The sequence below is a fragment of the Meriones unguiculatus genome, chromosome 10 (genome assembly GCF_030254825.1).
Source record: "Meriones unguiculatus strain TT.TT164.6M chromosome 10, Bangor_MerUng_6.1, whole genome shotgun sequence".
Lineage (NCBI taxonomy): Eukaryota > Metazoa > Chordata > Mammalia > Rodentia > Muridae > Meriones > Meriones unguiculatus.
In genome coordinates, this window is record NC_083358.1 from 60,316,155 (window position 1) to 60,333,235 (window position 17,081).

Below are 17,081 nucleotides of genomic sequence, written 5' to 3' on the forward strand. Positions count from 1 at the left end.
ATAAACAACCAAAGATGAGATGGAGTATACTTAGATTGTGGTGGGTAAAGTTTCTGGGAGGGAAAAATAGGATACTGTTCTGATTCACAGACTTTAGAGATTGTTAAAGCTCTGGAAGGTTATCGTTAAGAAGTAAAAAGAGAAGACCATAAAGAAGAGAGAAAATGGAAGAATAAAAAAGAATGCTTGAGGCACGGCTGAAGAGCATAGTGAAGCATGTTTTATAGAAAATTGAGTGGGAAAACACAAACAATACTCCTAAAACTTGACTGAAAAACACACAAAAGCAAAACCATCATGAGACTATGTATGCAAGAGTGGAACTTAAGTAATGGAAATTAAATAACTTACGTAATGAAAAACAGGAACTTAAAAGGGTGAATTTCTGGCTTAGCCACCCTGAGTTAAAGAGAGGTGTTCTCAGACTGCTCTGGCTCAGGTAGGTTCCAAATGGTACTGGGGTCCAGCAATGGGAGCTGTTAGTCGCTGCAGCCTCAGTGTTCCTGGGTTTCTGGCGTGTGGAGAAGGGGCTACTATAAAGCCTTTGGTGACAGTTTCACTCAGACCTCTGCTTGTCATCCATTGTGGCTTGACTAGGCCCTGCTGGTGGAATGCTGGCAATGGGCAGGCCTTCCTCATGGTTTCTACTGCCCTTTCCTGGGCAGCCTTATTTGGCAGGCTGGCATGGTGCCCACTGGATCTGGGCTCTGATTCTGGGCTTCCGTGTAGAGCACTCCCCTGGCTTAGTAAGTTCCTCCCCTGGCTTAGTAAGTTCATTACTGGCATCATCTCTGGAAGGACAAGAGCATTTCTGTGTCTTGTCTTTGCTATTTGTATTCATGGAGTGTCCATTGTAAGTCTTGGACTATGATTTCTTTGTCCTGTTCTCAACCGCTAACTCATTTAGACTTGGTGTGATTTTCTGCTAACCGCCTGAAATACCCATTTACCTCTAATACAGCAAATGACTCCATCCCCCTTCCCTATGTCTCTCCACTCACTGTCTGAACGCCTTGTCCTCCCTACTCCTACTATGAGTGGGATGTCCCTGTGTGACCAGACCCTTCATGAATCTCGTTCCCATTTCTTCTATTAGTGTCATTGCTGTCCTTAGTCATCACTCATTCTTTCCAACATCTAACCCCTCACTGACCTCACATGCCCCTCCAGCTGCTACTCTGTTTCTGTGGTCCCATTTCAGGAACAACAAAACAAAACAAGAATTGCCTCAAAAATAGCCCATCCTTTCTGCTTCCAAACCTCTCTTCCCATTTTCCTTTGAACCCATTTCAAGCTGGCTCTCATCCCCACCACTCCACTGAAACTGCTTTGTCAATGTCCTCATAACTTCCAAGGCCAAATTAGCAGTGAAACCTCAAGCCCTGACTTGGAGTGTTTGCCATAGACGTTTGCTCCAAGGTCTCTGCGGAGTTCTGGATCTCCTCCTTCAGCGTGAGCTTGGCCTTCTGTCTCCCTGATTGACTTTTTGTTTCTCTGCTTTCAGACACTGAGAATCCTCAGAGGCAGATCCTCCAGCCTGCCGTTATGTCTCTATCCGCTCACTAGCAGAGCGAATTATCAGCTCAGGGCCTCAATGCCACTCACGCACAAGTGTCTCTGAGACTGAAACCTCCCATCTAGATGTGTTTATCTGGCTGCCTGTTGGCATCTCCACCTGGTCCTGTCTCCATAACCCCAGATGTCACAACTAAAACTGAATTCTAATCATCCCACATGGGTGTTTCTGGTGTCCTATTTCTGCAGAAAGCAATTCCACTTTCGTAGGAGCTCTGACCCATGTCCTTCACATCATTTTTTTTCTTTTTCATTTATTAGTTTATTTACTTTATATCCTGACGGTGCCCCCTCCCTTCCCTTCACGTCATTCTTTTTTTTTTTTTTTTCATAGACATGATCAATTATATTGAAAGAGTCCTGGAGTAATTCCAGTATACAACTTAAATGAAATTTCTAAAAACAATGTTTAAAAGTTCAAATATTAATATATTCATGCACTTATAAACACAATTTTTGATTATGTATGTAACTGCTAATATTTTTTATTTTATAGGTTTTTTGTTTTTTTTAAGTACTTTATTAATTACACTTTATTCACTTTGCATCCCCCCTGTGGTTCCCTCCCTCCTCCCGCCTCAATCCCTCCTCTCCTCCACCCTCTGCATGCATGCCCCTCCCCAAGTCCACTGATAGGGGAGGTCTTCTTTTCCTTCCTTCTGATCCTAATCAATTAGGTCTCATCAGGAGTGGCTGCATTGTAAAAAACAAGGAAATCATGAAATTTGCAGGTAAATGGTGTGATCTGGAAAAGATCATCCTGAGTGAACTATCCCAGAAGCAGAAAGATGCACATGGTATATACTCACTCATGTAGACATATAATATAGGATAAACCTACTAAAATCTGTACACCTAAAGAAAGTAATCAAGAGGGAGGACTCTTGCTAAAATGCTCAATTCCTATCCAGAAAGGCAAAGAGGATGGACATCAGAAGAAGGAGAAAAGAGGGAACAAGTCAGGAGCCTGACACAGAGGGCCTCTGAAAGGCTCTGCCTTTCAGACTATCAATGCAGATGCTGAGACTTATGGGCAATCTTTGGGCAGAGTGCAGGGAATCTTAGGAAAGAAGTGGGAAACAGTAAGATCTGGAGAGGACAGGAACTCCACAAGGAGAGCAACAGAACCAAAAAAATCTGAGCACAGGGGTCTTTCCTGAGACTGTTACTCCAACCAAGTGCCATGCATGGAGATAACCTAAGACCCCTGCACAGATGAAGCCCATGGCAGTTCAGTATCCAAGTGGGTTCCATTGTAATAGGAACAGGGACCGTCTCTGACATGAACTGATTGGCCTGCTCTTTAATTACCTCCCCCTGAGGGGGAAGCAGCATTACCTTCACATCATTCTTAAGACACACTTCTTTATACAGTATTCAGTCTGTCAGAAAATCTATAATACACATGTTTGTATATTAGATTATTCATGCCTGTAATTTTAAATTACCAAACAGCATTCCACCAATAACAATAACTATGTATTCCCAGTGCCAAACCCTCTCCTATGTGTTTAAGCTATGATTCCCTGAAGCTCCAAAAAGCCATATAAGATATAATTATTATCCTCTTTAAAGATAGATAAACTAAGGCAGAGAGTAACTTGTGGACATCACCTTGCTAGCATAGGAAAGAGCCACGATGGTGGCCTGAGCTGTAGTCATCACATCACACACTTGGGAATTTACATAGCTGAGAAGTTCCTACTTACCATACATCATGCTGTATCAGCCACCTTAATATGCAAAGCCCTTTCCCAGTTTGGAATCATTTCCTTAGCATATATTCCCCCAAACTGGAGTATTTCTAAGAGTAAAAGCCTTTTCTTCATTAGGGTAACATAGTTATTAAACATTGGCTTTCAGAATCTGAAGTTATACGTAGTTATTAAGAAACTGACTTTTTTTTTTAATAGAGAAGATCTCGGGGGAACTTAAATACATTCTATTCAGGATTTAGTCACAATTTATTTTGAAGGCTCATTCAGTCTTGTGGTTTTTAGTTTCCTTGTGTGTTACGTACAGACAATCTCCGTGACAATGTCCTCCTGCCAGGTGATTCGTCACACTCTCACTGCTATCGAATGAAGAGCCTTTAGTGTTGCTCTCCCTCAGAATGACAGCAACAGCTCCCCCCGTGCTCTGCTCCTCGGATCAAACACTGCACCGTTCTGTAAGCAGTTTAATCTGCTCTCTTGGTGCTAATAAGCAATCTCTAGGTCGGTGAGAGACCCTCTCTCAAAAACAAGGTTGACAGTGTCGTGACGAATGACATGTCATTGTCATCTTGACATCTGGTCTTCTCGTTAGTAAATAAACGTGTGCATACATACCTGCACACAGGAAAATGCACAGACACGAACAAATGTGCACACATTAAAAAAAACATAAAAGTGACTTCAGGAAGCAGCAGACATTCCCCCCTAACGTGCACAAATATGCAGCACAGAATGTGGTACATAGCTCTCCCCTTTTGATTTAATCATCCTTACTGTATGATGTGCAAGCTCTAAACTCAACAACAAATAAAGTACAGGTGCGTTTTATGGAAATTGAATCATACAAGCTTGAGATTACCGGTACAGAAAAATACTATGTGTTACTGCATAAAATTGCAAAATTTTAAAAACAGCCTTGAACTGCAACATGCAAAAGTAGGTTGGACTGGTGATCACTGACTGTCACCCATGGTCACGTGTTCCACAGAGTGGTGGAGCACACACTTTCCTTTATGTACTCCGAAACTTCTGCACACGAGTCAATGTTCCATGCGTTACTGTTTGCGTGTAAACCTCACTCCAGATATTATAGATGAGAAAACTCCAGACCCCTAACAACAGCTCTCATCAATAATCTGTCATTGATAATTTAAGAAAAAGCACACTCTAAGACGCAGTGGAGAAAATGAATAAATTACAGCAGCAGGGCAAAGAAAAAAAAACCCCACAGTAATCGCATGACTACTAATATTTATATCTCTGTGGAAACTAATATTAAATTATGAGCAAATTTTGTGATGTGTTTGGTAGCGCATCAAAATGTGCTTTCTCTTACTCTAAAAATCTCCATCTTTAAGCAACCCCAACCCCAGCTTCTACCCCTGAAAGACAATATAGGAAACTGGAGAGAGCGTTGGGGATTTCCAATTTAACAGCATGTTTAGTGATCCACAAAAAGAATGAGATTCTATGGTAAGCTTCCCAGAAGTCTGTGTGTGTTATGAATTCTCTTCAGGACACACTGAGGTGTATCATGTTGTAGGGTGATGTGGAGGTTATTTTTATTCCAGGTTCTAATGAGTTTTGAGTTTGTCACCAGGTCACCTTCATGGGTATCTTTACGGGGCTTAACTTCATTACACTTATTCACCAAGGAGGAAAAGAGGACCAAATAGTCTTATCGCCCTTGAGTGATCAGAGGACTAATGAGCTAACAGGCACAAGTGCTTTCAACCTCCGTGAGCCTCTCCTACAAACAGAGCTTAGCAAACGCTGTGCCCTGCGTGGGGCGATGGCTGCCTGTGGACAGGATCATACTTGCTGCCACACAGCTGGGGACCTTGCTCCCAGGCCGCCTTAATATAAGGTGGACAAGTGCTCAGAACACTAGGGAAGAGAGCGCATCAAAACTGACCCATTTTGACTTTCAGCATTTGTGAAAAAGCGTCAAGATACTGGTTTTCACAAATGAATTCACAAAGTTGGAGGCACACGTGTTGGGAGTTAGTGGCGGCCTTATTTAGAACCGTACACATGCCATCAAGTCTCTTCTGTTGTTGTAGTCAAACTCGGGGCTTCTAAAACCCACAAATGGACCCACATTTACCACTCAGTTGCAACGAAAATTATTCTTTGCCAAGAAATTTCAAAATCTTGCTTTCAAAAAGATATCCATTTCCAAGATAGCAATTTTCATACAGGACTAATTTCTCTTAGCAACACAGAGTGATCAGAACACCACAGACAATGCTACAAACTTAAAGAGATGAGGTCTGGCTTGACCTGTGCTGGGAGTCAAATATGGATCTGGTAAAGTCTGGGTAAGATGTTCAGTCTGACCAATGCAATGGATACAGATAAGACTTGCAGACTCGGGACCTTTAGAACTGCCAGGGGAAGTTTCTCTTCGTATTTATTCCCCTCACACACCGAAGGCTGGGTTTTCGGAGTGGTCATGGTGAACTCTGCAACCTCTCCAACCATCATCTCCAAATATAAATGAATTCCCTGTTCTTGTGCCATTCTCGAGATGTGTGTGAGCATAAAAACAAAAGCTATATCTTTCCACCCTGTGTTTCCACATTTTGGATCCCCTCCAGACACCATTCTGAATATGACACTCGGCTGCAGGTCACTAAAAATGGTTCTTGCCTCAAAATAAAACCTTTAAAGATCCCTTAGTAGCTATTCAGGGACTGGAATTCAATTTCAATTCTCCACCCTTTGGCCAGCTGTAGAGTTGGAATAAAACACCGAGAGTATGTACTTCATGGCAAATTTGATTTTTCTTCGGCAATAGAAATGTGAGTCACAGTTACCACAAGCTGTATTTTTGCTTAGATATATACAAAGCAATAATGGACCTTATCAAGGGAGAATGGGTCCTTTAAATTTTTTATTTTACAGGTAGCTTTAACATAAGCTTTGGGTACACCCCCCTACTGTGCCAAGCATGTAAAATCTAAGCCTTCAAATCATAATGCTCTATATTTTAGGCCATTATATCTCAAAGCACAACTTCTTAAATTCTTTTATTACAAGTAGTTTGTGCACATAAATGTTACATCACAACAGCAAAGACAGAAAATATGTAAACGTTTGCAAACTACATAAATACTATAGTACCTGCCTTGAAGTTAGTCTTATTTTAAGTCAGAATATTCTCTAAATTTCTTACATAGAAAACACTGGTCAGTAGCCTATGAGTATGAAACTCTGTTTTTGCTTTTAACTGATTTGTCTTTTATAGGTCTTCAAAGGAGAATGATATAAGATCAAGATTTAGTCCGCAAGTACGCTGGCAGCTTTGGGTAAAATACTAGACGTGCAATTACTATACACATGGACTCCAGCAAGCCTACCAGCAGTCTCCAGATAACCGAGACTGAGTATCTAGTCATGCTCATATTTGACTCTCTCTGGAAGAGGTCCAGCTCGCCAGTCAATACCATCATTTACCCTGCTATACAGTCGGCAGTTTAGAAGTGAGTTTTCTTTCCTTGTTTAGGTAATTTCTAAAGCCACCATCCTAGGCTGGGAAGTGTAGGAGGCAGTGGAGGCAGTGGATTAAGTTCACCGTTGCTGACTGACTTCTTCAAATTGTTGAATTGTGTAAGTAGAGCATGCAGAGCGTGCCCCTGTAAATCCTAAAGGACAAAAACTTCACACCCCAGAGCTGCTTCTGTACTCTCACCTTTGCAGTGTTCCTTTCCATAAACGTTTTTTTTTTTTTTTTTTCTCAGAAAGTTCATTTGGTTCTAAGTTCCTCCAGAGCCTGTACCGGTTTTTCCCAGGTTCCTACAGTACATCTAGCTCCTGGCCATGGCTTCCTTCAGGAAAACAAAGCTCACTGCTAAAACATTTCTTAACCTTTTAAATGCATGCAAAAACAACTACATAGAGTCTAGCAGCTACACCAGGAGGCTCAAGTACTATTATCTATTATTTCTTTTGACCTAGGCCCTTCCTTCAACACCATCTTTCGAAACACAGAGAATGGAGGCAAGATGGCAGTGGAGCGCAGCATGCCGCCCAAGCTGGAGGATGTTTTGAGCAGTTCACAGACCACAAGCAGGAACCCGCTGTCGTGTCTCCCCTTTCTGCGCACTTTCACTAAACACAGTGTCTTATCTTTCTTGACAATGAAAACTTAAAAACCCCAGCAGTGATTCATGGAGACCTCAAACAACTCTGTCCATGGGCTTGGTGAGACAGTGAGGATTCTTAACAGCTCCTTCCCCCAGGGAAGAGGGCCGAGGAGTTGGCTTAGTTGCTGTTTTTGTTGCACACCTGGCCCTGGCTGATGCTGTCCTCCAGGTACTGGCTTCCGGTGTCGCTCCTGCTGTTGATGGTAGAGGGGATGCGGGAGGGGCGCCTCTCGGAGTTGCTGTCCTGCGGGGCACAGCAGATCATCTTCCTCATGGTGCTGTACATGTCCTCATCCTTGTAGGAGTAGATGATGGGGTTCATGACGGAGTTGAGCAGCGCCAGCAGCAGGAACCAGCGCTTCACGCGCTGCACATTACACTGCTTGCAGTTCAGGCCGTCCAGCAGCAGCACCACCAGACCTGGGGTCCAGCACACCACGAAGGCGCCTGTGGGGAGAGAGAAAGAAGCAAGGGCTGCTCAGGCCTTGGATACTGACTCGGAGTCTCTGTCCCTGCCTTTCATGTTTTGTCATCTGCCAAGGGAACTTGTAACCTTTCAGAAGAGGGTTAGAGGTGAATGGCTGGGACCCCCTTTGATTATCCTCGGTGTTCTACCTTGCTGGCCATCTGCTCATCCAGGTCTCATTACTGATAAAGGCTAACCTTTATAAAGTAATTATAAAGTGTTCTCCATAGGTGAGCCCCAGCAGTTTTCTGAACCACATTAGAAGGCTGCTGTAGTTACTCACATTCCCAGCCTCTGCATGCAGGACTCCAACACTCACAGTCTTACCCATGCTGCTGTTCCCAACTTCAGGCCTTCTAAACGCTTTCTCGAAAATTCTAACAATGACTAATACACCCCACACGGAACCCCCACAAGCCATGCCGCCCCCACCAAGTAACATTATACAATAGGCTTTGTCAGGGGCAGGCAGTCATGGCTCCTGCGGCATTATCTTCAGACTTTAATCAAGTCAAAAGTTCCATCCATCACAAACGCACACTGGGGCTTCCTGAGCGCTCTGTTCTCTGTGACATATTTGCAGGCTATTTACTTAATCATCTGCTGTGATCTCCATTGCTTTTGTAAGAAGCAATTCTTTCGTGGTGCGATAGATATAGAACTGTGCTTTGTAGACCGTAGTGGAACACGAACACAATCTGCCAGTAACAGGCTCACACCGACCTCACCTGTTAGCTCAGTGATGTTGGAACAGGTCCGACGTTTTGCTGCTTGGTTAACATAGCCTCGGGCAACAGTTAGCAGCCAACTTTTATATGCAACTGTGAGCCAGACCCAGGGGGAGAAATGTTTTTCCTGATTAACTCACAGGACCATGCCAAGAGATTGGCAGTAGAAAAGTTACGTACTGTGGCATAATAAGTAGGTTTTAGGAGACCCCTAATTTTAATGTGTGTTCTTCCTCCACAGAAGACATTCTTCACTGTGATGAGACCCATCTCCTCTCCGTGACATGGCTATCTTCTCTCAGTGGCCTTATGATGCCATTATTACAAGTCAATAAACATTCATCTCAAGCTTACAGTGTGCTTGAGGTTGTACCAGACAGTGCCACGGAGCTAAAAGCTAACATGGAAAACGGAAGACACGAGTCTATAAAACCCTACCAACAACTGGTTACTCTCATTGATTAGAAGCATGGAGAGGTTTTCTCCTTGTTGTTCACATAAATGTGGCTGTATATGAGGGTCAGAGCTGATGAGAACTGGTCCCCAATACTGTGTTTGACCTTCTGAGCGGTGGCTTTGCTTGGACCAAGGTTAGATGTGTAAGAGATAAGAGTAGAGGTTAGTTCCCTAATTTATAATTACACATTACCAAAAACTACTGCTTTCCCTATCCCATGCAGGTTGTTTGTTTGTTTGTTTGTTTCTGGTCTGACTAGCATGTATGTAAAAAGCTGGATGTGAATGGTAGGGAAGGTAGCTGGCTTCCCGTGCACTTATGGTACAACTCCTGGGGATCTCAGCCCCAGAGTAGGGACTGGGCTTCCTCCCCTGTACATCATGGACTTTAGGGCACAACTAAAATTTTAAACTGTGGCACAAATCCTTTGGTGGGTGTGTAATTAGTTTAATGGACTTGGACCATTTTTTAAAAAGAGAGTACATTAGGATGGAATGACTCCGTATATCACACAGACCAAGGGAATCGTTGTCATTACATGAAGGTCTATTGGCCGTGGAGCAGTGGGTCCCTGTTTTTAAGAAGTCATTGTTTTTTATAGAGTATGTTTGTGTGGGCCTGTGAGGGCAGGTGCCCACGGAGGCACCAGACCTGCGGGAGCCGGAGTCACAGAGGGTTGTAAGCCCCCTGATGTAGGTGCTGAGAACTGAACTCAGGTCCTCTGGAAGTGTGGCATGCCCTCATAACCACCGACCCATCTCTTCGCACCCCAGGGCATTTTTCTTATTTTTGGGCTTGCTGAAAACTTTGAGAAGCACCAGTTTGAACCTCTTTGAGGCCCTATTCAACGCCAATGGTCTGTGTTTTCCACAACAGTAAAATGTTTTCCCGTTGGTACTCCTTGAAGAAGGTCACAGTGTTGTCAAGAGAAGAGCTGAACAAGCCGGCCATCAAAAGCCAAGGCCACCAACTGGGAGGTGAAGAGCCTTTTCTGTATGAAATTGCCTAATTGCAAAGAAACTTCAGTGGCAATGTTCCAAAGTCCTTAGGGAGAAAGGAAAGTTAATGGGGAAAAAAGGAAAATAATGGGAGGAAAGAAAAAAAAAATCAGCATCTGATTTTGTCTTTGTTAATTACACAGAAAAATTTAATAAACATGTAACTTCCAGACCAATGGACGGGTGCAAAGGAACTGAAGGAAATGGAAAAGATCTCAATTAGAAAAAAAAAGGAAGTTTTTATATAGTGTGTGTGTGTGTTTAAATTTTGAAAGCTTTATTTCCCACTCAGTACACAGGTTTATATTAGTCAAACATAACCTGAACACTACAAATAAACCTTTAAATCGGTGCCTCATTCGCTATAACATGGTGATACACACACTCACACACTTCCTCTTTCCAAATAGTTTATTCAGTAATGATGTGACTTTTTTTTTTACTGAACCCTAATTTTGTATGAATTAATGTAATTTTTGTAACTAGACACTAATATAACTTTGGTTTTAGCCCCGAGGCCCACTCATGGGCCCACCTAGCTGGTAACAGGCCAGGTCAGGACAGGCCAGGAAGCCTGTACCAGCCTCGTGCTGGGCTGCCCGCCTGGCAGTGGCCACAACATGTCTTCCTCCTAATGGGAAGGAAGCACAAGCGCTGCTTCTGGATTTGAGGTTCAGTTATAGCATATCTGGGGTCAGGGGAAATAATCCTGCCGATCTGTTTACATTGTTTCCAGTGCACAGTGAGAGGCAAGTCTTCCATAAAAGAACAGCCTGAGCGTGGGGGCTGATTACCCTAAGGAACAGGTGCTTCATGCTGAGGCCCACGTCCTACTCACTACTTGGGATAACATAAGACCCGTTGCCCTGAAGGCCAGGTTCTCATCCACATGCCCAACAGAATGCAGACACTGTGGATCTAATAGCTCATGTGCTATAGAAACTGACCACACCACAGAAGGTAAATAATTAGAATTTTCTCCTGTTAGGCTGGGAGGATTGCGTAATGGGTCAAGTATTTGCTAGCTACCCTGGGAAACTACCAGTTTAGAGACTCCACCTTGATCAGTTTTCAGCCAAGGCATTGCATAGGTGCTTATCTGAGGACCAGTGGAAGAAACTGGAATGCTTTTCTTGGAGAGGACTAAGACTAACGAAAGACACGATGGGTCAAACTGCCTTCTAAAACCTGCCCGTTGATGACACAGAAGAAATAGGCCTGGGCTTGTCCCGGGCTGTTCCAGAAGGTCCCACAGAACGGGACAGAGACATGCAAAGAGCTAAAGCTCCGAGTAAACGGAGGGATTTAAGAGAAGCCTGAGACTTGCAGGTGTAGCCTCACTGGCCAAGCATTTTCTTTGTCTACACCATTCTGTTGCACACATGGGAGATTTTATGTTGAAATTAAAGATATGCTAAGTTTCTCCTAAACTTTTTTTTTCCCATGGAAGACATTGCCAAATTCCACGTAACTATTCACGTCATTATAAAATTCAGGCAGATTTGACTTGTTTTTAGCACATATACAATGCCTTGGCTGAAAACTGATCAAGGTGGATTCTCTAAACCGGTAGTTTCCCAGGGTAGCTAGCAAATGCTTTACCCATTAAGCAATCCTCCCAGCCCAACCGGAGAAAATGTTAATGATTTCCCTTCTGCTCCCCCATGGACCAACTCTCAGCATCTCCGGGAGGGTGTGGAGGTGCATGGGACTAACAGATTCCCTGGGTGAGTATATGGTACAGCCCATTTTATAAACTATCTCTAACCTGACCCAAAATCATTCAGACAATCTGACCCTGACAACACAATCATAGACTCCATACATTAAATACAGAAAGGGGAAAAGAGGCAGAATCCTTTAAAATAAGAAAAACATATCTCTAGAGATTAATATCGACACCTTAAATTTGAAAAAAATGTTTATGTACACATGTGTAAATCAGTGTACAAATACTAGCCTCAAAACTAGTCTGTAGGAAAGACATACATGGTCCTCCTCTGGGCGCCATCAGCTCTTTGTTCTGCGTGGTCAGACATGCCTTCCCCTCCCCCAATCTGATGTCTTGTTTTCTTTCCAAACTGAGCTCCCATTCTGCCCACCCCCAGACTGAACTGCTCCCACCATCACACAGCAATCAATACTGTTTTCAGCTCCTCTAGAAAAATTTACCTGCCTCTGGGAACACTGCCTGCTTCAGTCCATATGATCATTTCCCTCAGAGCCTCTGGCCAGGCAGAGTTCCTAGAGTTTTAGATATGCTTCTCATTTACAGCACAGCCATACAGGATTTCAATCTTAGTCTCCTAGGTGATGAACTTCGACATTTAGAGCGGCTGAGTGAGCCCAGGATGTAAGGCCCCATTTCCCTATGCAGGCTCTTAGCACTGTGCATTATTCAATGTGATTGTTAATGCGTGGCTCTTATCTTCCTTTCATAAGTCCCCTAAACAAGCAAGCTTTGCCTCTTTGTGACCCACGAGGCTCCACAGTCAGCAGCAAAGGAGATAAGCGGATGAACCTGACTGGAGGCTGCATAGACAGGCGCTATGCTAGCTAGCTGTGCTGTCACCTGCCATCATGAACAGTTGCTACCCTGCCTCTCAGAGCTTGGCAGGAATGGAAACCATGCCCTAGGACTTTGGCAGCTCTCAGAAAAGAGCTCAGAGGAAGTACTGTTCTGTTGATCTGGATACTAAAGTGAAATAATGACTGTGTAGGGGGGTTTAGAAACAGCATGAGTCACCTGGGGAATCCCAAACATCTCAGGATGGCTTGAAACCAGGTAAGTGATTGAGGAAGTGAGAAGGGGTCAGAACTGAAATCTAGACAATCTTGTGAATAGTACTCGGGAGTTTGGGTTGGTGTAGCTCGGACTCTAGATGCATTCTTCAACGACTTCACCCAGAAGAGTAAGCTAGCACGCTCTCACACATCCATTCTAGGTGATGAATTAGCTTCTCTCCCAAGCATCTAAAATGGTGTGAGTTATATGCCCTTCTTGAGAGGATTAAGAAAATATTTCTTCATATGGCTCATAAAGAAACTCCAATAAGGAAGACTAGGCCAAAGGTTTCTCAGACTCTGTAGCAACTCAATGGATCGTGAAATCAATGTAGTAGTTCACAAGCAGCATCAAGAAGAAAAATGAACTGAGCAGAAAGCATCAGCATTTATAAAATGGAGTGAAAATCTGTCTGTTTCATAAAGCATGCTTCAGTGTGTGTGCTGGGCTGGGATGTGAAGGCTATGCTGTTTCTTACTGCAGATCCCAATTTAAAAAACTAAACTCCAAAGTACGCATGTATGTACCTGTGGTTTTCAGACTACTTTTTAAAAGTTGGAGGATACTTTTCCCAAAGAAATTTTTTAATCAGGATTTTTAGTCAAGTTTTTCTGACTAAAGAAAGCAAGGGAGAGAGCAGTGTTGATTAAACCCCACACCACAAATTTGCTCTCATTTTTATTCCACACGTCTCTCATCGCCATCACACCCAGTTATGGTTTGAGTGTGTTACCCACATTGATAGTCATGTTCCTGAACACTTGTCCCCACAGCTGGTGGCATTGTTTTGGCAGGCTCGGGAACCTTTAGAAGGCGAAGTCTTTGGAGGAAGTAGGTCAGTTGGAGATGGCTGTTCGGAGGTATGATAGCCTGCCTCCTTCCTATCCCACCCTTTGGCCATGCTCTCACCAACTAAGCAATGTCGGAGGCCTTAGCCTGCCTTAAGATGAACTCTAATCCTCTCTGAACCCCCCATTATGTTGCTTCTGTCTAGTCATAGTGACAAAAAACCCAATTCACATACACACTTAAAACCTGTGGTGGTCCCACTGACCACACTCTGTAAACCACTGCTATATGAAATTGCTTTTTGAGACTGTTGAGTCTTACATCCATAAGTCTTACATTTCAGAGCCAAGCTATGTTCACATTCTTAGATGGACAGAAGTCAGCTCCCATGTGCACCAGGATTGCCTCAGGGGAGGAATCCACTTAGCAGTTCAGTTGCTACCAAGTGAGAATGAGATGTGAGCCAGCTATCTCCCAGTTTAACCAATTCCCTCGGGAGTGCATGGTAAACTATGAGACCCACCAGCTTGGCCAAGGCATCCAAAGACTGGCAGAAGTCCAGATGAAAAGCTGACCAGGATCTGAACAGGCGAAGTTTAGGTGGACGGAAGTGGATGAGTTTGAGGGATAGAAAAGAAGACAGAACTTGAAGACATGTTGCATTCTTGGCTCTAGACAGTGAGAGTAGAGAGAGAATCAAGAATAGCTGGGAAGCATGTCTCGGTGATTGCTGAGCAGAGGAAACTGAGGAAGGTCCTGTCTGGGAGGAGGAAGCAATCGTTCCATTATAGGCACGTAGAGTATCTGCAGCTTTTTTACACGTACGAGAAGCTGGAAACAAGGCTGTGACTCTGATAGCAATGGATAGAAATGTTGACTCTGGAGCCATCATCTGTAGGCTGCACCTTAGGCTGTATGTCTTTCTGCTAGTAAAAATTTACTTAGTAAGTGCCTGCCACACCAGATATTAGAAGTGGCTATCTATATGATGATAACATTTGAAGGAGCAGTCCAATTCCCGTCTATTGCCAAGTGACAGGTCAGTTATACAGTTATTTCTTAATCGTGTTCTTTTGGTATCTGTTTTAGAGAATCACTAATAGTCTATTTGAACTATAAATGAACTTTCATCTCATAAATAAACTAGTTTGAGTGTCATACTTAAAAATAAAAAAACATGAACTGTCAAAGTTAGTTTTTGATACCATATTAGAATATTCAAGTCTAGCACTGAGATGGCAATTTGATCACTACAGTTTAAGGTTACAGAAGGCATCAAATTAAAGATGCCTCACATGCACACTGCAGGTAATAACAAGGGACATGAGTGCTCCAGATGAACACAGTACCGTCAGTCATGCATTTAAGGTAGGTTAGCATTCCCAGGGGTTGGGTGGCTGTCACAGTTACCTTCAATAGTCAACTTGACTCCATTGTAGAGTTGTCTAGGAATAGGGAACCCCAACTGAAGAACTACCCAGATCAGAAAGACCTGCACTGTGTCTATAAGGCATTTTTTAAAAATTGCCAATTGAGGTAGAAGGTCCTGGACAGCTGCAGGCCATGACACCTTTGGGTTGTGTAAGAAAGTAGCTGAGCAAGCCAGTCATTAGTGTCCCAGTCTTCACTTCAGTTCTGCTCCAGGCTCCCGCCCTCAGTTCTTGTCACAGTGTGCCTTGATGGTAGGCTGCAGCACGTAGGATGAAATACATAATTTCCTTCCATTGTGCGTGGTCGTGGTGTTTGTCGCAACAACAGGTAAGCAAAGTAAAACAGTGACAGACGGGTCGCGCACATGATTAAAGTCTCAAGTTGCACAAAAGCTGATCTTCAGAACTTATGTATTTCTATTCCATTCTCTTAGACATGTATACATATTTTCATCTGTTTAAAAATTCACACATGCAATTTAAAAAAAAAAAACTTTGACATGATGGTAGCTCACAAAACACTCATAATGACAAAAACAGCCACTCCGGCTAGTCTCGCTCTGGCACATGGACTACTAATTTTATCAAGCAGGAAGATGTATTTTAAATCGGTTCACTCTGTCATTCTTTGTTTTTAGCCCAGGAAAAAGCCACAGAGCACAAGCAATAATACTAACCTAGAAAGCCACAGGGCTGTCTGATTTACTAAAATAGAAAATTACAGTCCCACATAAAAATCAGGTGGTGGACTTCATTCTGGCAAAGCAGTCTTCATATTTGAAAAATCAAAGAAAAACAGAAATGCAAAATAAAGAGGTGTTTCGGGTTGAAGCTTAATGACATATATGTCCTATGTTAACAGAGTACTTAGGGAAAGTGTTCTTACAATATTAAAGAAAGGTTTCGTGATTTAAAAACAATGCTTCCAGATGTAGTTTATATTTTAATTTATATTTGTTTACCCAAGTGGTTTCAAAGCTGAATAACTGAGAAAAAAGATTTCCACATATCTGAAGGAAGTGAAATGTGCCGTTTAGAAAATCTGAACTGCTCCAAATGGAAAGACAACAGTTGAACTGTTGAACAAATTCTTATTGGACACTGTTGTCACCACTGTCAAAGCTCTTGAGCCTAACAAATAGTTTTTAGACACTTGTTTTAAATTTGTGGCCGGCTTCAGAAAGTTGGATCTCATCATGTCAACCACTTATAAAACACAGAGCAAAGCAGGGCACACCAGCGGGAGCCAAGCCAAAGCCTAATTCTAGTCTTTAAGTTGGGGCAAGAGCTGGAAATCATAAATTCTGTTAGCAAACGGTGTCTCCACCACTAGATTCCACTTTAAACAGCTTCTATGTGGACCTTCAATATCTCAGAATCTTGCAGACTGTTCTCTCAAAGGCCTCCCACCAAATGGGGAAGGTCAGTTTTGAGCATGAGCAGAGAGGTAACTGTTTGGTATAATATAAGTATTGACAGACACAAATTTGCTGGCCCAAGGACTGTAGGGACTTCCCATGGGAGTCTCTCCTTTGGATCAAGAGGCCATCGTTGGCTCCTTACCTGGAATTGTAGTGGAAGTTTTGGTTTCTTTAAAAACTCAGTTATGTTATATAAACATGTTTTTGTTTTAATCCCAGGGATATGGGGCTTCTGTTAATATGATTGTCTGGTGCTCTGAGAGGGGCATGATCTTTGCCAGCCATAGATAGGTTAATTCTGAGGATTCTGAGAGGGTATAGATGCCAAAGCCCAGAGAAGGATGGGGGCACTTGAATGAAGAAGGAAGCTGCTGTTTTGTCCTGCTGCTGTGTTTGCTGTTTGCTCTTTTGCTGGTTTGCTGGACTGCTGGATATCCTGACTATGAAGATTGGACTTGCCCCAAGAAACCCAATGACCCTAACCAGCAGGAAGTAGTAAAGAGATATACACTGTCCCTTTCCCCTCTAACCTTATTTCTCTCTTACCTGGTGTTGGGATGTTGGAAGGG

At 43.0% G+C, this 17,081-nt stretch overlaps 1 protein-coding gene across 3 annotated transcripts in view; it reads right to left on the reverse strand.

The window, feature by feature from the left end:
- Window positions 1-6,173: 6,173 nt before the first annotated feature.
- Lpar3 (lysophosphatidic acid receptor 3) overlaps window positions 6,174-17,081 on the reverse strand; it is a 65,982-nt gene continuing 55,074 nt past the window's right edge. For all 3 annotated transcript variants that reach the window (XM_021653140.2, XM_021653139.2, XM_021653138.2), the window contains one exon: window positions 6,174-7,885. In XM_021653140.2, coding sequence (XP_021508815.1) covers window positions 7,557-7,885 — 329 coding nt within the window. In that variant the 3' untranslated portion in view covers window positions 6,174-7,556. The remainder of the gene's footprint in view (window positions 7,886-17,081) is intronic.